General features: G+C 31.4%; 2 protein-coding genes across 4 annotated transcripts in view; one reads left to right on the forward strand and one right to left on the reverse strand.

Moving 5' to 3' along the window:
- LOC118190648 (mitochondrial inner membrane protease subunit 2-like) overlaps positions 1-24103 on the forward strand; it is a 293811-nt gene that overhangs the window by 51000 nt on the left and 218708 nt on the right. The window lies entirely within an intron of this gene.
- The window catches only part of LOC118190643 (leucine-rich repeat neuronal protein 1-like), a 44793-nt gene continuing 27155 nt past the window's right edge, over positions 6466-24103 (reverse strand). Inside the window, exon 2 of the mRNA XM_035361394.2 lies at positions 6466-11016. Within this exon, the coding sequence (XP_035217285.2) occupies positions 8856-10940 (2085 nt within the window). The 5' untranslated portion in view covers positions 10941-11016 and the 3' untranslated portion in view covers positions 6466-8855. The remainder of the gene's footprint in view (positions 11017-24103) is intronic.

Genomic DNA, 24103 nt, shown 5'->3' on the forward strand with positions numbered 1-24103 from the left:
CTATTTTTTATATACAATTGCATATGAAAATTAATAGGATTAATTAATAATGAGATGTGGAACTGTGGTGCTGGTATTAATAAGGTCTGGCATAAATCACTATTTGTGCTTAAAAACGTAGAATTTATCAAAAAGTTAGGTAAGGAGATGTTTATAAAGACACTATGAAAGCGCTATTGGAACAAATAAGCTGTGTGTAACGTAACTATCAGTCAAAAAGTTTTGATAATCTTCCTTTTTAGATTAAAGAGGAAGATTTTAAAGCATTTTGCATAGAAACAAATTGTAGAAGCTTAAATTTGCTGAAGAGAAGTACGAATAAAACTATTCATTCTTATTTTAATTTTTCAATTATTTTGATATCACTGCAATATGCATGTAAAGGGACTTGGGCAAGCCTAGGGTTTCGACGCATGTACCATAACATAGGAATGCACTCCTAAGGGCTGATATGACGGTTTGATAATGATCATGTTCTAGGTCTGTCTGATTTAAGAGGTATCTATGATAAAGTTGCAGGTAAGAGTTAAATAAATTGCAAGTTAAGAATAAAAACTACTAGTAATTCTTATGGTGAAGAAACGTATGTGATATTTCATTATTTTGAATAGTTAGAAAATAATCAATCAAGCTTTATTCTTAATGTCTGAAGGGGTTCAAGAAAAAATTCGGTGAACCCATCTTTCAAGTATTTTTGGTAAAAGTATATTTACAGGTACCCATTGGCGAAAATTGGCGATTTTTGGCGGTACATGGGTACCGAGTTTATGCAATTTTGTTATTTTGGCTTTGCGTAGCGGCGATTTTAGCGCCAAAAACTCCGCTCCACGAAGACAAAATAACAAGTCAAAGAATTGCACAAACTCGGTATCCATGTGCACATTGACCTATTTTCACTTAACATCACAGAATTGCACAAACTAGGCATTGCGCACTCCTTTGACTTTATCCAGGTATACGTCGACCTATTTTCACTTAAAAAAAATCAAAGGATTGCACAAACTTGGCACTGCGCGCTCCTTGACTTTATCCACACACATCGATATATTTTCACTTAAAAAGTCAAAGGAGCACCCAATTCTAGGTAAAAGTATATTTACGGAACATTCAACTACTCGGGTTACCATAAATGAAACAACTTGGCGATAATACAAGCGGTACCCATCAGTATACTCTAACCGTATTTTTAGTTGTTCGGTATAGTGGGTTATTCAAAATAACTGATCTCATTTCAGACTGCTTTGCTTTTGAAATTTTCTAAGCGTAAAATGACAAGTAAAACAGAAAATGAGGGAGATAGGAACTGTAATTTTTTTTTGATGATGCAAGTTTTTTGGGAAAATATTTGTACAGATGTATTTGTAACAATTTTATCATATACGTGTTAAATAAGTAAGTCTTTTATTTATTAAATTAATGCACGAATTTCCACGTATCGATAACTTGTGATGAAATAATATCAAAGTTCTTTCCCACCTCCTGTCACTAGACATTACTATTTTTAACAGTCCTTTTTAAATAGGATAAATGTTCCATACTTAGAAATCCTGATGAAAAAAATTTTTAAACTAGTAGGATAATTGTAATCCTTTAGCTTATGTTATTATTTTAGGCGTTGATTTTACTAATTTTAATTTACACTATGTAGAGACTACTAGATGTCTAAAAAATTAATAATAATAATAATAAAAAAATAAACTTTAACTAAGCTTTTGTCTAAAACTCTAGCCACCGCATTTTCCATTTTTTCAGGCTGGATGCACTTTTGGGGTCTTATTAATTGCTAGACACCCATTTGGAAAAGTAAACTCTTTTAATAAATCAAAATGTATATCTTGTCCATAAGTTCGTGCGCATTAAGAGTATGCGTGGAATTCACTATGGCGCATTTACTAAAACAATACAATTTTGAGCCTCTTGAAACTTGTCATCGTTTGACTAACATATTATTTAGTTCATCACCAACTTTCTTAAATATCGAACGCATTTTAGTACCCATAGGAGATGAAAATAGATAATCAGTACAAACGTGCTGTGCTACATATTTTATTTTCGTGTGGTGAATCTGCCAGGTTTGCAGCGATAAAAATTAGTAGTGTACATGGTGAATACACTATTGGCGTAAGGACTGCCCAGAAATGGTTTAAAAAATTTAAAGTTGGAAAAAGCAGCATTGATGATGAACGGCGTTAAGGACGTTTTGAACTATTAGAGCCAAATCAAACGATTCATTCAGAAGTTTATAGTGAACAACTTTGCCATCTAAACTCAGAATGGATCAAAAAACGCCACGGTTGGTGACTATCAAAAAAGTGTTGTTTCATCATGATAACGCTAGACCGCATATGGCTCGAACGACGCTGAAAAAAAATTAGTGAATTTAATTGGGAGCTTTTGCCATATCCTGCTTACTCCCCAGATATTGCCCCAAGTGATTTTCACTTATTTCGTGCCTAAAATTTTCTACTGGGAAAAAAAATTAAATTCTAAACAGGATGTACACAATGAACTTTCAAGTTTTTTTGCATGAAAACCAGAGTCTTTCTACAGCAATGGCATAAAAAAGCTGCCTGTAAGATGACGAGACATTGTAGATAATGGAGGAAAATATATAATTGATTAAAATGTTAAATTGTGTTTTTTTTATATTATTTGAAAATTTACCAAAAAATGCGTGTGAATTTGTGGACTGACCCAATACATAGCATTAGGATAACATAAATCTCAGCGATGAATACGGTGCGTAAGCGGACTCGTAAAAACAGAAGGCAAAAGTTCTCTTTTTGCAGTCACGCAGAGATGACATTCTTATCGCGCATGCGCGAAGAGGAGCTGAAGAAATATTGGGGGGGGGAAGGATGTAGCCCCACAGACTACACAAAACGCATACAGAGTAGTGTGATAATTCCGTACAACTTTAATGGCAGACCTTTTGAGGAATTAGAAGTTGAATAGTGAGAATATTTAGTGAGGTGGCTGTAATCTGAAATTTTCAGACTTCGTTTTCCAAGTAACTTGCTGCTTAATGTGTTTACATTCTTTCAATTATTTTAGTTTTATGACTATTAGTTCGATTCGTATAAGGCTGAGATTCGTGATTAGTTCTTTTATTGAAGAAATACAACATTTTGTGTTTTTATGTATTTTTCCCTATTCTGAGCTACCCTACCAGTGGCTGAATAGTTACTGAATACTGGTAGTTCCGCTACCGCTGAATACTGGTAGTTCGACCTGGACTTGCACCCAGGCAAACGGGCTAGCTGCGTAGTTGGTTTTCGTGATTTTTCTCATGTGTAACGCAAATACGAACCAGTTCTTCTTAGGAAGCCCTCCATGAAAGTATAACTTCCCTTAGCAGGTAATCTTAGTTAGCGTTGCCATATTTCGATAACCAGCTACAACTTAAACATGGTTTTGGCCTTACTTTTGAAGCGACGTAAGTCTGAATGCTTTACAGTGAACCACCGCAAAACAGGTGCTGGCTGTCATGTATATACATATTTTAGAAAATATGGTATCTAGAGATTATACGATAATAAATTAAAAAATGTGAAACTTGAAAAATTTAGCAATTTACACGTTTTGGGATCTTAACGGAACCACAGATAGGTAAAATCATTGTTTCACGAAAACCGAATTTAAGCGTTTTAAATGTTTGATGGAGGTGGGAAAAGTAAAAAGAAAAATTATGTTTCTATTAATATCTAATAATTATTTTATCTTCTTCTTTTAATGTAACGTCAAACAACGGAAAGCAACCAAGCAAATGCTTGGAAGTGAGAAGAGTAAAAAGTTCAGATTCTTGATTTTTGGAGGGTTCCTAGTGATGCGGTATGATTTTACTTTTAACTACGAAAGACGCATTCTGATTTTCAAACTAGTTAGTTTAAAGAAAATTGAATTACCGAGCAAACTTTTGACAAATCAGCCAAATTAAGTGAACGTGTGATCTTTATATTGAACTACATTCTGTAGGTAGATAATGCATGTTGCGAAATTTGTATACATGTAAATAATTTCAGAGAAATTATATGTAAATTCCAATGCATCTTGTGTAATGTAACACGAAAGGCATCAGAAAGCGTAGCATCGCCGGAAAAATAGTATTACAGGGGTAAATCCATTTGAAGTAAATGCCTAGCGCTAAGCTAGCAATATTTTTGGTGGCTAATTATTATCAGCAAATTAGGCGAGAAATTGCCAAAAGTCGTCGAGCTTGGTGACCATGTGGCGGCATTTTGGTCCGATGTGTAACTGTAACTCATACATACCTGGAAATCAAACATGATTCAAACTAATTCAATATTCCAAGCTTAATTACTAGCAATAAGGGAAGCCATAGTATATGCAAAGCAACTTTCAATAGCCAGCATCATAATATCTGACAGTGCCTCAAGCATACAAGCGATAACAGCTAAAAGTAAATCACCTCTAGTCCAAGGCATACAGTTCCTACTTGCTAATTTTCATAAAGAGTACATACCAAAACTCCACTGGACAAGAGCTCAAAAAGGAACGATTGAAAACGAATTAGCAGATACATTAGCAAGAAAGGCAGCAAACAATACTACTATTCCAGTATCTTTTCCAATTTCAAATCCTATTTCAGTATTAAAATCAAGACTGAAAGAAGATTTAATAACACAATGGAATGCATCTTGGTCAAGAGACAATGCAGGCAGACGAAATACTTATCTTACCAAAACCATCAAGGAATTTAATAACTATAAATAATGCAATAACTTATTTCCTTACCTCGCATGGACCTTTTATTTCATATCTTCGTCGTTTTGGCTTCCATCATATTGACAACTGCATCTTGTGGCTCAATAGGAAAAATAGATCATTATATGTTCGAATGCTCAATTAACCAAAGATTTCCACTTTCGCCCCTTCACAGCACAAATCTGGTTGAAACAACTTCTTAAAAGTAATTTCCTTCGTAATAAACTGCAATACTTAATCAAATATCTAATACAAAATTGTGAACATTTAAAAGGAACATAAAGTAAATCCAAAATTCAAGATATTTCATGTTTCAATATATTTCATATTTCAATATATCTCATATTTCAAGATATTTCATATCATAAGCTGTTACAGAACTTTCATATTAGAATTAATTAATTTTTATGTATATTTATCAAAATATATCTTATAACTTTATTTAATGTATATACTAATGTATAATGATTTAATGTATATATCCAAATTTCATATCCAAATTTCATAGTTATGAAATTTAAATAAACATGGTCCCACTGAGTGAGCAAAAAAGCTGAAAGTCTTCTTGGCGGCACAGCTGCTAACCCAGTGGTCTCCTTGTAACTTTAACTGTATACGGCTCTGTGTAACTGTAACTGTCTATATCTTCCAGCAATTTCGAGAAATCGAAGGAACGAAAAATTTCTCGGCAGATCGAGGAAAACTATATAAGACTGTAGAGAGTATCAGTTTTGAGTTCAGAGATCTCCGTGCAAGCTTCGCTTTTAGATGCGCTTTGCATTGCTTTGTGTTCAATGCTTTCAGTAGTTTTAAGTGGTAATTACCGATTGGGCTTTTTCTTGCTGAGAAGAGCTGTACGGGTACTTTTATGTGAAAAGTTTCAGAACTGTAAGACGTTTTTGAAAAAAATAAATTTCATCAAGCTGTCTTCGGTTTCTATGTGCATTCAGTCCGTTACGAACCCGTACGCACATAAGAGTATGTAAGGTCTTTTCCGTTTTAAATTGCAATAAAGAGAGGAGAAGTTGCCTTACATTTCAACAGATGGGTATCAAATTCCGCTTTATTGTATCGGTTATCTAGCACATTGCCAACAGATGGTTTTGATAAGATACAATGGGACATGCCGTCCAGACGGTATAGTGGTTAGGGAAGCCTGACTGCGATACCAAAGGGCCCGGGTTGGAATCCCGAAGAAGAAATAAAAATAATAATGAATAAAAAATTGTTTGTCCCTTCATAGGAGGTAACGGCTATTAGGTGCCTCCATAATAAAATGGCTATCACTTCTGGCCTTAGTAGTGGCCAATGCCGTTATAGGCAAAAGCCCGCCATTTGTATTAAAAAAAAACACTAATAAAAAAAAAACACTTATAGTTAAAGCTTACCCTCAAATTGGTCAGATTATCTTTAGATACATAATTGGCTTAGTTTCAGCATTTGAGGACTGTTTAATCTCTGTTATACGAACGTGGCATATGATGAATATTTCTCTTATACTAAAACTTTCTAAATGAACTTATGATCCATGATTGTGTTAGGATAACCATATATATATAAATTGCTCATGTATTATCTGTCTGTTCTAAATTTGCAAATATGATTTGTAATACAACACTTATAATTTTTCAATTAATAGAAATGTAATCGTATTATGTTAAATATTTTGAGCGTAAATTTAAGCGTTAACTATGAGAGTATATTAAATATATGCATAATTTTCCATTCATACTAAAATCTGAGTTTTTTTTTTTTTTTTTTTTTTTTTTGTTAAAGGGCAGATTTGAATTGCAGAAACACAGAATTATGTTCTCTAAATGGATCTGTTTTGAGGATTGGTTTACAATCAATGTTTTAATGATTTTATTTATGATCAAATCACACATTTTAAACAAAACATGCCTTTATTTATGCAAATTTAGTACACATATTCTATAATATGAGGTACTCTAAAGCGTATTTAATATGTCGACGCTTGTGTAAAATGCCTGCAATACTAGCTTGTATGGAGCTAGTAGGAAATGCAAGTAGCTGTTGTTATTTCGTTTTGGACAGTGAACAAGAACCTAAATTATAAACGAAATAATTAAATATTTAAGCACTTGTGAAATTCTACATTTTTAAAAATCTCTCATAATATATTCTTGAATGTCCAACCAGATTTTAACAATGGCTGTTTTTATTTTTATTATGTTTTTCTCCTAGAACAGAGGAGAAATAAAATGAAATAAATGACTCTCCTCCACTACATTTAAAAATAATTTTATGCTATCCCATGTGATGATCAGGTGACATTTGAGGAATTCAAAGTGGATAATATACATTCTTAGCAATTAAAAATATATTTTTAGCTGTTTTAAAAAATCACCATGTTAAAACTGACTATATTTACAACAATTTAATTGTCGTAAATTTCAGAAGCAAAGGTTATTTTAAGTGTTATGACATTCGAAATTAAAATAAGGCTATGATGTTTTATATTCTGTATAGCTGATCTGTTGCTAAATAACTTTCACTAAATTCAGATAACAATTTTTTAAAATTTATATTTATTATGTAACTATTGTGTGTTGCTTCGTAAGCTATTTTTTTATCTATACACTCATTCTTCCATTCTTTTTTGATTTCTTGAATGTATAGTGCTTTCGATATTTGAATAAAGGTTAATGTTTGAGATTTAGATAGTAATTCAGTTTAAAGCTCGGTTCGAAGTATCGTTAATGATATTAATGATTTTGGATGAAAGAAAGGGGCATTTTTTTGTGCATTGAAATCCCTTGAGCTAAATTCTAGATATTTTCAATCCCTTTACTTCTGACTATTTTTAGACTGTGAAATTTCAAATGAAACAAAATATAAACATTATCAAATAAAGTTTTTTAATTTATTCAATAGGAACATATTTTCGAGAGCTTAATGAATTAATTGTACTGATAAATTTCAAAAGTTAATTCGAAATATTAAGTTAATTCGAATATATAAATAAATATATAAGTTACTGAAGTTGTTTAAATTTGTTAAAAGGTAAACATTTTATCCATTTTTAACGAACTCGAATTATCCATTTATAACGAAGTAATGGTTCTATTGATTACAATGTACTGTTTTTCAATATTCCGTTAAATTAGTATTGCATTTTTAAAGAGGTTTTTAAAACTTGAGTTAAAGATAGAAGGAAAAGATTTTTCGTCTATTTAAACATACTTTTGTTTCACATTTAAATTTCTTACAGAATGTCATCTATTGTTTCCTCTGCTAAAGAAATAATTTTCTTAGCTTCAAAATTATTGTCTTTTAGTTAATAATCGTATTTGGTCATTTAGTTTGTTTGTCAAATTATTTTATGGTAAATAACACTATATGCAGAAACAGAAGGGCAAAACATAATGCAGAAAATGGTATTTAGAAATTACATATGCATGTTTTGAATATTTAAATTCTCTTTATATATAATTGCAAGTATTTAAGTATTGACAAAAATAATACTCTTATGCAAGACATTTTTGTCATGTGTAACCAATAATATTTTAATATTTATTCTAAAATTTGTATCTTTGATGCATTGTTTCTTTAAAATAGTAAAAATAAGCACTGTAATTAAGCTCTAGTCTCAGCTAGAATTATCGCACTAATTTAGCAATAAGAATAAAAAATCATGCTATATAATATATATATTCATAATTATATAGATTTTATTTTTTGTATAATGCAGAATGTTTTCGGAGTATGAAATCCTTCATTTGATTTCATTCTTAGAAAAACATCCTTCATTATTTCATAAAACGGTTGCTAAAATCGATGCCACTTCCAATGGAATATTTTGAAACATAGAAATTCGGTCACAAAAATTATCTTTTCATTTTAAAGATAGTTGATGACTTTTATATTTATTCATATAATTCTTCTTAACATATTTACAATCTGTATAATGTTTAGGTAAAACAGAGGACTTCAGTTACGAACTGTGTTCGTATTCCAAATAATTCTAAGATATTAAGGTTTATGTTGTTACGTTTGTCTATGAACTTAAAGCTGATAGGATGTGTTTGATAGGAAAGCCTTTTTTTTTTCTACGTGTCCATTTCTAGTTCAATTACACTGTATTGCTGTAATTACGAACTTTACATCCACTATGACCCAACGTGAGACATGAGGGGACTGTGTAAATTCTCCATTGGTATTTGTGCCATGTTGCTAACAAGAGATTTCTCTGGTGTATCATAATGTCTTTGGCGGTACTTCCTGGCGGCGACAGTCACGACGCATACGACGACCATCATGCTTGCTACAATGCCTAAAACTACAGCCACTGCTACATTGCTGGTATGGTGAATCCCTTGCATCAAGAAGCTTTCATCTCGGGTCCGCACCCACATGCAAGAAAACTGGACGTACTGTTTGTCTTCTTTACTCTTGACGCCAATGCAGAACTTGTAAGTGCTCTGCGGTTGTAAGTTGTTTATGGTATAAGAACGGAAAAACTGGCTCACTGTGACGGACTGATACTCCTTTTTGGGACTCCCATCATTTTCTTTGCGGTATATGATTTCGTACTCGGGAAAAGCGTTTCTAGCTGTTCCATTCCATACTACGGTTACGAACGTGGATGCCACTCCCAGTGGAAAAATATTAATGTCAATATTCTCTACAGTCAGTTGAGTCACTCCCATAGCTTCGCCCAAAGCATTTTCCGCTATGCAAATATAAGTACCCGAGTCTTTGGGCTTGAGATGGTATATTCCGAGGCTACCAGGACTCTTAAGGTGAATGTGTATGTCATTGGACGTTTGATTGAGGACAGCGCCATTGGGCAGGATCCAGTGGACGTTAGGAACGGGTATTCCGTGAGCCCTGCATTGGAATATGTGTTTGTCACCTATTTTTTTATCCACGGTATTATTGATAGAACCTACTAATACTGGAGGGCAGTTATCTGGAATCTGTGATTTGATTAAACTCTTAACTTGGACTTGGTGAAGTTCCGATGGTCGATCACAAACCATAGTTTCAGCATTGAGCATTTTAATCTGACTGGTATTATTAGTCACAACTTCGTGTATCCATTTGACATTGCAATCACAAAGGAGAGGGTTCTCATACAAACTAATCTGTAAAGGTTTTCTGAATGTTTTAAGTACATCTTGACTGATAGCTGATAAGTTATTGCCATGCAAAGAAAGTATTCTCAAATTTGGCACATTTATGAAAGCTTGGGAATCTACGAATTGAAGTTTTGCATTGTGATGCAAATGCAATGTCCTAAGATAAGGTAAATTCCAGAAAGCTCCTCGATCAATTATTGTCAGATCAGCGATGTTCTCGATGAAAGCTTCTTCCAGCCTCAAACGCACAAAATCACCGGTGTGTAGCTGCGGGAAAAAATTCCCCCCGAGTTTTAATATTTTAATGCTTTTTGTAGCTTGTAAGGATATCGATGGCACTTTCATAAGTTGGTTATCCTCTATGAAGAGGGAAGTGAGGTTCTCTAGACCATCAAAAGCGTGGTCACTCACCCCACGTATTTTGTTACCACTGAGAGACAGTCGCTGAAGATTCTTGAGCGCCGCAAATGATCCACTGTTAACGTACGAGATGTGATTATTTTCCAAGTGTAATTCTTCCAACTTAGGCAGTTCTTTAAACCACTCGGGAAAAATTGCATTTAGTTGATTGTGTGCCAGATATAGGCGTTGCAATTCACTTAGACCATCAAACACATGTTCTTCAATAAATTTGATTTGTACGTGCGTCATGATGAGAAACTGAAGACGGTGTATGCCTCTAAATACGCCATTGAATACTGTTCTGAAATCATTGTACGATAAATTAAGCACACGCAAATCCGTGAAGTTGTGAAATATCAGACCCCTGCCCAACTGTTTAATCTGGTTATGGGATAAATCGAGCCACAAAAGGTTTTGCAAAGGTGGAAGCTGACCGTACAAGTCGGTAAGATTATTGCGCTGCAAAACTAAAGCTTGAGTATCTATAGATATTCCTACGGGTACTGTCACTAATTGTTGTCTAGAGCAGTTTGTTGTTCTTAAGGTAAGATTACCGAGTAGAGTAAATGGCTGTGGCTGGCAAATGCAAGGTGATGGACAAAGGGTCTTTGGAGGTCGAAGGGTCGTTGTTGTGTCGGTCGAGAAGGACACTGCTGGGGTAAGAAGCGGTGGCAGCAGGAGGAGCAGGTGCAGCACACGTGGTTCCGTCATGTCGGACCACGATGGTCCATTCTTAACTTACCCAGCATAATGCTTCATAGTATTCGTAAGTACCTTCTTGTTTGCCCTGTTAAAAAAAGAAGAAAGAAACTAAGTCGTTAAGCATACATAATATATTACTGTTGCTACAATAGACCATATCACATATTATCGCTAATTTTTAAATTAAGGTGCTAATTAACATAAAAGAATGGTGCCTATTCTTCTGGAAAATTGCAAATGCAGGAAAATTGGGAGATTACTGAACATGGGTCAGTATCTCCCATGCGGCCATAATTCTTATAAATTATATTCTGCCCTATCGACTGGTGATCTAGTGTAGTAACAGAAATCATGTGCTGAAAGGTTACTATGTAAGGATTATGTTAATTTATTTAACAGTTAATCTTTAGTTAAAAGTTACTGTCCTATCTTTTCTTAATTTCAAGTTTACAACTTCCGGCCAGAACGTATTTTTAGAATCGCGGTTGAATGCAAATGAGGAGAAGTATTTAACTCTGAATTTCTACTGATTTCGTGAGAGAGAACCAGCGATTCTGACTAACTCGCTTTCGCCTTTTTAGGCTGCTCTCTCTTAAGCTATTATTACGCTTGGCCGTACTTTATGCCCTTGATAGCTTCGCCGTTATTTAGCGTTAAGGGACCAACTCTGTTAGAATATTGATAGCTTCGGCTATATCTTTTTTAGTTAAGATTAGTTAAGTTTAATTTCTTAGTTTCTGAGCTCAAGCCCGAGTAGAGGCTTTATTGTAAAACTTCAAGAAGAAGTTCTGTGAAATTAATTTGGAATAATAGAGGGTATTTAACCCTTCCCAAATTTTTTTTTCTGTCTCATGAACTCAAGCGATTATTCGCTTACTAGTTCTTAAGATTCTTCAACTTTAACTGTAAATTAAAAGTACACAGGTTAGAATCTTACAACTAGTTTGGTAAATCTTTAATGAACAATCGATTTGATTACTTCTTATAATGGGATACCTAATGATTTTACAGAAAACTGTATAATTAGCTATGAATCTTTTTTGCTAAAAGCAGCTCCTTATGTTTATATATAGTAGATATACTATGTATATTATATATATACACACACACACGCACGCACGCAGGCACACACGCACGCACGCACGCAGGCACACACGCACGCACACACACACACGCGTACACGTATACAAAAAGAAACATAACAAGAGGTTAAAATTAAAAACAAATTTTTAAACCCTTCCTGGGCTATAGCTGCAGGTTTGAAGTGAAAGAGCTTCTGAATTGAAGCCGCAGGATTGAAGACTTTGTACTAATATGAATTCTTACTTTAATTTTTATATGTTTGGATTTTGTGTTAAACATCTTTTACACGATTGCTAATATTAATATTGTTGAGGCATAACCTTGCTTTGACTCCAATTTACTTTTAACTTTAGACTCTTTAAGTCTCTCTCTCTCTATATATATACATATATAATTTTACATTAACTAATTAAATTACTACTGTGCTATCATTTAAAGTTACACATTTCGGAATTTTATAACAAATGCATTCTCTGAATTTTAGTCAAGAAATAAGCCTGCCCTGGCCGAGTGGTTAAGATTGATGTATACTGGTAGTTCAACCTGGCTTGGGTTTGATCCCAGGCGAATTCGCTGGCTGCATCGTTAATTTCCGTAGTTTTCCTCATGTGTAAAGTGAATACGAACCAGTTTCCCTTAGAAAGTCCTCCGCAGAGGCATCGCTCCTTTTAGGCGAATAGTTACGTTTTAGCTTTGCCATATTCAGCCTAATCATACCTAACCTGGTCTAGAAATAAAATCTAATGATTACGTGACATTTTTGTCTAATACTGCGAAGTGTTTCAATATTTTAGTTAAATGTTTTTTCAATCATATTCAGTAATGCTAATTCTTTATAGTTTTAGAGATCTTTAATAAAATTAACTATCGTTTATAGCCAAAATATGTAACGCGAGATTTGAAGAATGTAAATTACTTTTTTTGTATGAAATATTATCTGTAAAACAACGAAACTTTAACAACTTTTATGAATACGCGAAATTTAGTCTTTCTTTAAGTTCTACAGAAAAAGATGTGATTTTTTTTTTTTTAGTTAATAAAATGTGCTACATTTCTCCTTCGCTTTAAATAACAAAACTGATTGATTTTATATGTAGTTAATTATTAAAAAAAAATCTTGGTTTTCGCTTATGCTTAATTTTATTTCAAGAAATTACTGTCAGAAACGGAGCGTAATTAAATTTTAGACAGCCGAAGTTAATATTTTTGGTTTAATTGGGCAATTAATGATATAACTACTATAATTCCTTTTGAACTATCGTGGATGTAAGCCAGTTTCCGTTAGAAAGTCCTCCGCGAAGGCATTTCTTCCCTTACGCGGATAGCCCTTGCATTGCTGGGCCATAATCAAATAAAATCAAAGACAGAAACCTTTTGAACTGCCTGGACATAAACGTTTTATTTGAGTAGATCTCTAAAAATTTAATGTTTCAGGTAATAGTAAGTAAATACGATCTTGTATATACAGAAATTTTTCACCGAAAGATTTTCTTTCTCAAGGTAAATAACGATTGATAATATTTTGACATCAGTTAATGAAATTTTTACCGAATTGGCATATTTTTCTACGGGTTGTGGTTTTGGTTAGGCATACATTTATTTCTTTTCTTTCAATGCTTTTATTTCTTTTCTTTCAATTACTTTTATTTCTTTTCTTTCAATTACTTTTATTTCTTTTCTTTCAATTACTGTTATTTCTTTTCTTTCAATTACTTTTATTTCTTTTCTTTCAATTACTTTTATTTCTTTTCTTTCAATACTTTTATTTCTTTTCTTTCAATTACTTTTATTTCTTTTCTTTCCTAGATATTTGTAAAATTTGATGCGAAATTTACGGAGAAATTCAAAAATTTATCTTAGGGCAATTTGTTTCAGTTTGCGCCAAGAATAATTCACTTGGCGAACTTCGTAATATATGGCAACCATTTTTCCTTTCCCTTCCATTCTGCCGGAGCGGAGAAAAAGGCATCTTTCCTATCTTTTTACATTGTGCATGAGCGGAAAAAGTCACATCGTGCCTACTTTCAAATAATTTTAGCAAAGTGTCGAAACCACATTTGATGTTTTATCGCTTTCAACAAATATGCCAAATTTTAAAACGCGCCAATATATAAATTCACGTATGTCTTCGGAAATTTTGAATAAAAAACTTATTTTTTGCAGGTATGCTTAGAAATACGTCTACTTTAAGATACTGGTAAAAATTTATAGATTATAATTCAAAATTTTTTTCGAAAAATTGATAAAAAATATTTTAAAATACAAATTTAATAAAATAAATCATAAAAAATGGGTGAATTTTGTTTGGAATGAACCTGAATTTCGAAATGTGAAAGAAAGAATCAAATAAGTTTAATAAAAAAAGAGAAATTAAATATATACCAAACTCAATTAACATTGAGGAGTTAAAATTTTGAAAGCTAATTTTTTAAAAACTACTCGTGCGATTTTTACAAAATTTGGTAGTTTGGCGTAATTTGAGTCGAAGAATTGAAATATGGAAAAAAATATTGGTTTATTAATTTCAGAAAAAGTCCGATTTTGTGTCAAAATACCTATATTAGAACAATCTTGCGATATGTAAATCTAATACATATCGTAAGTCGCGCTTTCGATACATGAAAAACGCTAGTTGAAATTCGTCAATCGCCCAGTAGAACGGGAGATATAGAACAGTCCCTTTTTTTTGGCGCAGTGTACTTATCGAAGAATAAATTACTACAATATTTGCAAATATTCATGTCTCGGTATTGAAAAGTAGACGAATAAATATTTGGTATTCATTACAAATTTTTGCAAAATTCTATGTATTCAGAAAATTCTCAGGAAAGGTGCAGCCATTGCATTCTTTAACCAAGAATTGCGATAAATTTTTTTTTTTTTTTTTTTTTTTTTTTAAATATGATTTTTTTTGGTCCAGCTGGCCAACAGCAAACGTTTGATAAAGTTCCTGAAATATGCAATTGTGAATAAAAAATCATTCCTTTGTTAACGAACTGTGAAAAATGCCGATACGTACTGCGGAACATCGCATCTTTTTCTTAGGCTACTTTCAGTTTCAATCTGTTCGATGAAAAAACGAATTAATTACTCCGCTTATTTGAAAAATACTGCGCTTTTCTATTAAAAGTAATCTAAATCGATAATTGACTTTCGCTTGATATTTTAACTTTTCGCTCGAAGCGTTTGACATAATTAATTAAGCCGAAAATGATTTAAACTAGTAGATCGTCAGATGGTTGGTTTATAGAAGAATATTACAGATTTAAATACGACTGACTGATAGAAATTTGTTTACCCATTTCTTGTCTGGAATATTATTATTATTTTTTTTTTAGTTTTAATTCGTGTATAGTTAATAAACACTTGCCTTATAAATACTCATATTATTTTTAGTACATATATTTTACAGATAAATATATACAAATATTATGCAATATATCATAAAATATATTATAACATATTATAAAATAAATATTACAGATTTAAATACGACTGATTTATAGAAATTTGTTTACCCATTTCTTGTCTGGAATATTATTATTATTATTATTTTAGTTTAATTAGTGTATAGTTGATAAACACATGCCTTGTAAATACTCAGTTCTTTATTTAACACATGTAGGGCTTCTTCGTGAGCCCTTATGTATCCTCCTAACTTCCTCTTAAGATATTTTAGAGTAGCAGAAGTAGCATTTAAGAAAAGGAACTATGTGCTCTTGATTCAAAATATTTGCAGCGCTTCCAGCGGCAACATGAAGAAGTAAACGGCAAAGCAAGCTAGGCAAAAAAAAATTTATAAATGAGTACCGATCCTAGACCATCGCCACCCACGTGCAAATTAAAACCGTCTGCCCTTACAGATATTCCAAATACGTTCAATAATCATTTCGCCGCCCTTAAAATTGGCGCCCCCCCATGTGCTGTGTACCATCTTGGCCGCCGCTAGGATCCATCCTGAATAACGGCAAAGCGAGATAGGCAAAAAATTTCCATATACAAAGTCTTAGATTTTTTTTGTGTGTGCTTGGGTACAGTATATATTATTTTAGAATATTATGTGTTAGTAAAGAAATTAGGAACATGGCAGTTCTCAGACCCTCTTGGCCGGTAAAAAAAGTAAGTAGATCGCGTTTGTTTTGCATTTAAAACCTCTCTTCTCACCCTTTAAATATTGCGAGCGTTTCATGTAATAAAATATCACAGTTCTAAATGCAGAGGCATTTTCTTTTCACTGCCACTCGCCTATTTTAAAATAATCAATGATTTAAATTCACTTGTGCCCGAAAACGTTTTTTAAAATATATAATTGTTATACTGATAAATCTAACAGAGAATAGGCCCAGTTTTATATGAGTTACAACATACAATAGGCCCAGTTTTATATTGATGTTGTGATAATTAACCTTTCTTTTTACTTCCTTGTGCGAAGTAAAGAGGAAGTATTGTAATCGCGAAAAGTTTCAGGCAGCATATTTCAACGAAAATATCCATTTTGACCGCTATCGAAGACAATTTAACGCTGTTTTTGCGTGAAATCTGTACATAAGGACAGAATAAAAACCTCTTTTCCTAATATATATATATATGTATATATAAATCTGTTTTAAAATGAATTCTGAAGAGAATTTTCTGTGGTGCCTGTACATACGTATGTATCTCGCATAACTCAAAAACTTCACATCTACTGCTATAACATGTAAATGTGCACCTCGTATTTTGGCTACAATCGGCCGCACCAAACGTATGTGAATATATTTGTATATATATCCACTATATTACCCGGCTTAGTGATCTCAGGTTCTTTACTCTTATATGTTTGGAAATTGTGCATTTTTTGCTTTAAAAATGATTGAATTATGTTGTTCTTATCTTCCGGTTAAGGTTTTTATGCCTTTACGAAATCTGCAAGCAATATTTATAGAATTATCAACAATTTAATAGCTGTTTAAGTGCGGTTAAGCCTAATTTTTAAATAACATGGCGGACATGTTTGTTTACATTTGAAACAACAGAATAGTAGATTTGTTGACAATATAGAGAGACTAAGCTTCGCAACAACAAAGATAATGCCTTCATTTTTTATTGTGAATTAAATCATGCTTAAAAATTTCTGGAATTTTTTCGAGGAAATAAGCGTTTAAGATTTACTTCGAAATTTTTAATACAGATATTTTGAGTTTTTATGTATATTTGCCTTGTCGCGAAGTGAGAATAGAATTAATTGAAGGAGAAATACTGAATCGTCTGTAAAAAACTGCTTCTTTGTTGTTGTCGTTTGCTTAATTTCTTTTATACATCGTTCTAGATTTATTACAGTATTTGAATAGAACATGTGGAAACGATTAGATAATTCTTCAAATGATATAAATTTTGTGCATTCTGAGTTGTTATATGAAGGAAATGTAACGCTATTAAGTGAACCTAGCGCCAGAGTGTCGCTATGGTAAACAAATATAGTGAACTTTAAAGAGTGCATTTATTCTATTGTGGTTTATGCGCTATCGACGAAGTAGATTTAATTCAGTCCAATAAATTTAAATGAAATACAAGAAAAGATCCGTATAATTAATATTCCGTACAAGGAAGCCGTGGTGTACACATCAGAGGTTTCCCTGTAAGGTTTCATGTACAATATTTTTCTCAGCAATCACAGAAATCTTCACATATAGGAATTTTTTCTACAATGCAACGATTGTCTTTAGATCGATTCCTCCACTATCGTTATAAATAGAAAATGGTAAACATTGATTGCAGTAAATATGAGTAACGCCGTAGCCTTTAAGTTAACTTTGTTCCAGTAATAGCTTTCATAGTATACAGGGTGTATTAGTACAGAAGTGACAAACTTTCAGGAGAAATAGAGTACACCTAGACGACGGGAAATCACATAGCAATGCATGTGCGGAAACGCTTTCCTGGCGCGGTAGTGACGACAGAAAGCGCAAAATAGAAAGGACAGAAATTGTCAGAACGTGTTTTATTATGTTTAGTACAGCAGAAAGCTACAAATAAGAAGAAAAACGGACAATGATCGTCATTAAAGAAGGTGTTCGAAATTACGACCTCGAACTGGATGCAGACCTCACTTCTCTGGCGCATGGAAGATCTGCATCACGAATGGAAAATCGCATGGAAGATGCATAACGCACGGTTCCTGCATCACGTTCCGGGTCGTAATTTCGAACACCTTTGGTGATGATCGCTGTCTCTTTATGTTGTTTTTTCTTTGTTTTTGTTCTACTCCGAATAACAAATATGCTTCTTCACCCCGTTCTTATCTTTTCTTTCTTAACTTCTGTGTCGTCACTACCGTGTCAGGAAAGCGTTTCCGATCATGCATTGCTATGTGATTTCTCATCGTGTAAGTGTACTCTATCTCTCCTGAAAGTTTGTCACCGCTGTGCTGATACACCCTATATATCGTTAAGTAATGCTCAAATATAATTAATCTCTTTCATGGTTACAACATGAGCACTGTAAAAAAAAAATCTGTAAGGTTACTAAGAAAACTCATGGAAACTGGGATGCCATGGGTTATTTGAGTAACAGAAACAGGTGTTTTCTTTGTAACATTACTAGAGTTTTGCCTGTAATGGTTACAGATCTTTTTCTTGTAATATCACAGCATATAGTTATGTAAGTAGAACATATTTTTCTCATGTAAATTCCCAAACGATATATCTGTAATGGTTACAGATTATTTGCGTGTAATATTACAGCAAATAATTATGTAAAAAGAACATGTTTTTCTCATGTAAAATCCCAAACGATATATCTGTAATGGTTACAGATTATTTGCGTGTAATATTACAACAAATAATTATGTAAAAAAAAACATGTTTTTCTCATGTAAAATCTCAACAGATATATCTGTAACCGTTACAGGTTATTTGCTTGTATTATTTTAGCAAGTTATTATGTGAGTAGAAGATACTTTTCTTACGTAAAATTCCAATGGCTGTATCTGTAAAGGTTTCAGATTATTTCCTTCTAATATCCTATTAAGTAATTATGTGTGTAGTATATATTTTTCATAGATAATACTAAAGGATATGTCTATAAAAGTAATAGATTTTTTTTGTCTAAAATGATGCTTATTATAATAAAATATATTGAAATCAAGATGTTTTGAGTAAAACAATATCTGCATGTGTATATGCATATCATTATACAGATATATGCAAGTGAAGCATAATAGTTTGTCTTTTTAAATTAGTCAATTTGACCTCAGAATAGCATTAATTTAAAAGATGCGCTTTCAATAGCAATTTTCTTTTTTCAAAAAGTAACATTAGTCTGTTGCAGAGTATTTTTGTTTTATGAAGAGAAACTTATGTCTGATATTATTGAAAGGCCTCTCATATTATCATTTTGATTAATTTAAAAGTTCAAATTGATATGCTACTCCTTATATTTGCCCTGTAAAATAGCTGAAAAAAATAGTATGTTTTATTTGCATGTTTTAGTGTCAGTTAGTAAGATATGTTCTAGAACTTTCTTTTTAGTAACTTTAGCTAAAATAGACACATGTTGCTTTAGATTTAACTTATATGAGTAAACGTGTTGCATGTTGATATGATCATATTATTACAGTAAAAGACATTTTGTGAAATATTTCTATGAAGAACTCAGAACAGCTGTTCTTCATATTTCAAAAATATATTCTCTCCTTCTAAAAAATGACATTTTCAGTAAATTAAAGAATTCAACATAGCAATGAACTTCATTTTGTTACTACAAGGAATTCAAATTTTGTTCATACGCTTGAATTACAACGTCTAATTTTTTCATTCTTATCTGCACTCAGTGTTTGTCAACAGTCTGCTTTGTTTGAAATAATGCATAACTTTTTTACTTACCTTCAAATAATTTCCTTTGAATTAACAGATAGAAGTCTTTCATTAAAAACCTAATGTCATGCTTTTTGAATAAGCATAAAACTTTGCCAACTGACCTTAATTTTTAAAGCCTTATTTCCCTTAAAATTCTTAATACAATTATGCCTTTAAGAAATTTATTTCTAAAATTAATACTTCAGTTTAGCTTAAAATTTAATGCATTTTAATTTTACCTATAATTTTTTACAAACATAATATGTAATAAATCTAAGCTTAATATTTACCCATTTCGAAAGTGATACTGAAAAGTATTCCTAGTTATTATAAATTTCGAGATTCGCATACAAAATTGTGAAATAAACATGCGACAACAGAAAACAAACTTTATGCTCTCTCTATATTACAGCATGTTAATTAAGAAGTTTATTGAATTTATAATTTTATTGTAAAACACTATGAAGCAAATGATATGCTAATTAAAATACAGAAGTAAAAATAATTTATTACTTAATTCATAAACTTTACATAAAACTTGAAAAAAGAATTAATTAAAAAATAACATAATATAATTTAATAAACATTTCATAAAAATTCGTTTCGACTGCTTGGAAAAAATGAATGGTTTTTCTCCTCTTTGTAAACCATGTCTCCTAAATAAAGAAAAAAACATTTCTTTTAAAATCATAATCATGCTCTTAAAAAGCTTATAAAAATTATTTTAATAGATGTTTTAAACATGTGCTTATATAAAACTTTTAATCATATTTCTTTATAATATCTTAATTAATTAAGAACAGCTTAAATTCTTTAAAAAATTGGATTACAGTGAACCGTCTCATTACGACAAGCTACCTCAGTCAATCACTTTTTTAATTTAACCAGCATTCCTCATAAAATAACTAATTAGTAAACATAACTTCTCTAGGATGCCCACTATCATTTAAAGATCAAAATTTTCAGGAATCACGTATAGCTAGCTTAGAGAAGGTTCATTGTACAAAAACAGCCAATATTCAAATATTTTCATAAATGAAGCCACCATAGTTATTAAATATAATATACAGTATACTTATATTCAGAATTCAGAACTTGAATAAATTTCTCGAACTGTTTTAGCATTCGAAAAATATTATATTTATTAACTTAAATTTCTAAAACAATATTACATATTCGTCCAAAGGAATCACTGGGACTCGGACAACATTTTCCCCCTAGCTTTCTTTTAGCACAGGATTCTGAATATGTTTTAAAGATATAGGTAATGTTTGTCTTCCTTAAGGCGGTCACAAAACAAGTTACCCTAAATGTTTTGTCCGCATAGTGGTCATTTTCATCTTACTAACTGATTTGCTAGTGGATTTTGGGTGCATGGCCTACCATTGATGAAACAATAATAGTGAACAGCTTCAAGAAAATGGGGATATCTAATGCTCTTGATGCCATATTCCCACTTATTTTTACTAATTTTATCTTCCGAAAATTAAGAGGGAAAAATTAAACGAATAATTTAATTTCCAAAGGACACAGTCACAGTAGGAATATAACAAATGAAAAGTAATCATGGATAAACTACTACTATCACAATATTATTTATTTAAAAGAAACCTCTATTTCAATAAGAATACACATAATTGCAACATCTAATAAGTTATCTCATTTCTTCTTTATAATTTGAACTTCTGTCATTCTCATTGTTGTTCTTGCAAATCTTTAGGCCTCAGATCATACATAAATAATTAGAGAAGGTTGTGGTCCGATGCTTGCTAGGGTGAACATTCAGCTGATATGGCAAAATTGCACAGTGAATGGCAGTTGGTATTTGCTTTCACTATCATAGATCATTGTTTGTATTAGGCTGACATAATATTCAACAGTTAGAAGAGAAAGATTCAACGGGGCCTTAAGTGTGCAAAAGTTTGCCTTTGTTAGTATGACGAAAACAATCATTATGTTGATAAATCCATTTTAAAATCTTGGGATATTCATTTTCTGAATGCATTAAAAGGGGGTAAAATTATGTAAATATTTTTTTACTTTTCAGAATCTGGTTTTAAAGCTCGGTGGGGTGGAATATGCAACGCAATACGGTAATTCTGAAGATCATTGCTCGTGGCAGTACAAACTACACGGTGATAACTTGCATGCTGTAGAAGAAGAAATATTGCAGTTCCAGATGCATTAAATGCTTTGAGGTCTAGGGAGTAGCAGTGGGCAATACTAAGAGTGAAATTCAAGGTATAGGGAAGTAGGAATGAAAATTACTTTTATCAGATAACTTAAATGGTTATGTTACTAAGCGTTCTTATTGGAATGTAGGTTTCTTTTAAATAATAATACTATGATAGTTACCAGTAGTTCATTCATGAATATTTTTGATTGGTTATGATCTTATTGTAATCACATCCTTCAAAATTAAATTGATTGTTTAATTTCCCCCTTGATTTTCATACTATAATATTAGTAAAAAGGAAGAAAAAAGTCTGCAAGTAAACATAACTCCTCTTTCTCCCTCTCTCTCTCTCTCTATATATATATATATAGGTATGTATCTTCGTGTGCAACTAAGCAAACCAAATGTGACTTTTCTTCTTTAAAAAAATTGTGTAAATAAATAGAATTAAGTTCATTTCAAAGACTTATGACACATGAAATGTACATGATCAAAATAAATTAGAAAATTAAGTTCAAATAAATTTTAAGCTAAATTACGTGTTGCAATGTAAGTTTCAATAATTCATTTGTAATAATTAATACTAACAAAACCAAACATCATATTCCCATTCTGCAAAGTATAAAAATTCTTCTGCAAAACTGAAAAAATGACCAATACTTTGGCTTATTTGATAACTTTCAAATTCACTCCTTTGTTTGCATTTCGAATTTATAACTTTAATTTTCCACAGAAATTTGTTTTTGATTTTAAAAAATTTCACTGGCATAATTTCATTCACTTCAGCATATATTAATAGATGCAGAAGGTTTTTGTACCTTACATAATTTTAAATCTTATGTAAACTAACGTAATTAATAACAAAATCAAAACATAGATCAGAAACAGCATAAAATTTAATTAATAATTACTACTAGTGTCACACAAAATGCTATAAAATTAATTAATAAAATAAGAATGAGATAAAATATATAGAATTAATATTCCACATGTGTGAAGTTTGGAAATTTTACGTTAAATATTTTTTTTTAATTAAGTATTTTTAAAAATGACCCCTTAAAGCATGGGACCTTTCGTAATTAGAACTTGCAAATCCACTTCGCTAGTCTTTCATAACATTGCTTTTCTTTTATTAACAAGAAATCTTGCATTCAGTTATTTAATTTAAGATATCAAAAATAATGCTACTGAAAGGCATGAATACTTACTTAAATTTGAAATTAATTTGGTTGACTTAGAATAATATTTAAAAAAATAAATCTTCATATATACGTCTAAAAATCAGACCTTATTAATTTTCTTTTATTTGAACGATATCTGAATTCTGCCTTAGTTTGGACTAGTATATCATTGGGCAATTAAATGCCAAGCTATAAGAGAACTAATGTAGTTTACAAATGCACTGAATTTTATTTCCGGTATTAACTTTCAAAGAAAGTAAAATTTTCTGCATATTTGCATCATTTGGATTGATAGAATATGGCAAAGCATGCAAAGGCTATCAGCCTAAAGGGAAGTATATATTCATGGGCGGTTTTATAAGGAAAAGTAGCTTGCATTTCCATTTATTCATGTATATATATATATATATATATATATTTACATTGTTAATGCTAAAATCAATGCTTCATTAAAAATTCATTATTATTTTATTTTTAATACAACATACAGATACAGAATTGTTTTAAATTCCAATAAACAATAATAATTTATTTTTAAGAAAACTTATTTTATGATTTATATATTATATTACATAAATAAGAGAAACATTTGTCAAGAAATGTATTAAACCTGTATTAGCAGATTCATGCTATCCTAGTAACAAGACTATCATACTTCAAAACTGTATTAAAACTGGGCAAAATAAAATCAACATAAATTCTACATTAAATGTTTAAAAACTTATAAGTATGCAATGGTAGTTATATATACAATATAATATATGTTGTCATTTATAAAATATTAATGAAATGATATTTTTGGAAATAATGCACAAAATTTTAGTTTTGTTTTATAATTAGTTTAACGAATTGTTAGAAAAATATTTTAGGTCATTTCCATTTTTCCCCTCTTGATAT

Source organism: Stegodyphus dumicola, chromosome 1 (assembly GCF_044657685.1).
Source record: "Stegodyphus dumicola isolate Sdum_Otavi_A_Nest chromosome 1, ASM4465768v1".
Classification (NCBI taxonomy): Eukaryota; Metazoa; Arthropoda; class Arachnida; order Araneae; family Eresidae; genus Stegodyphus; species Stegodyphus dumicola.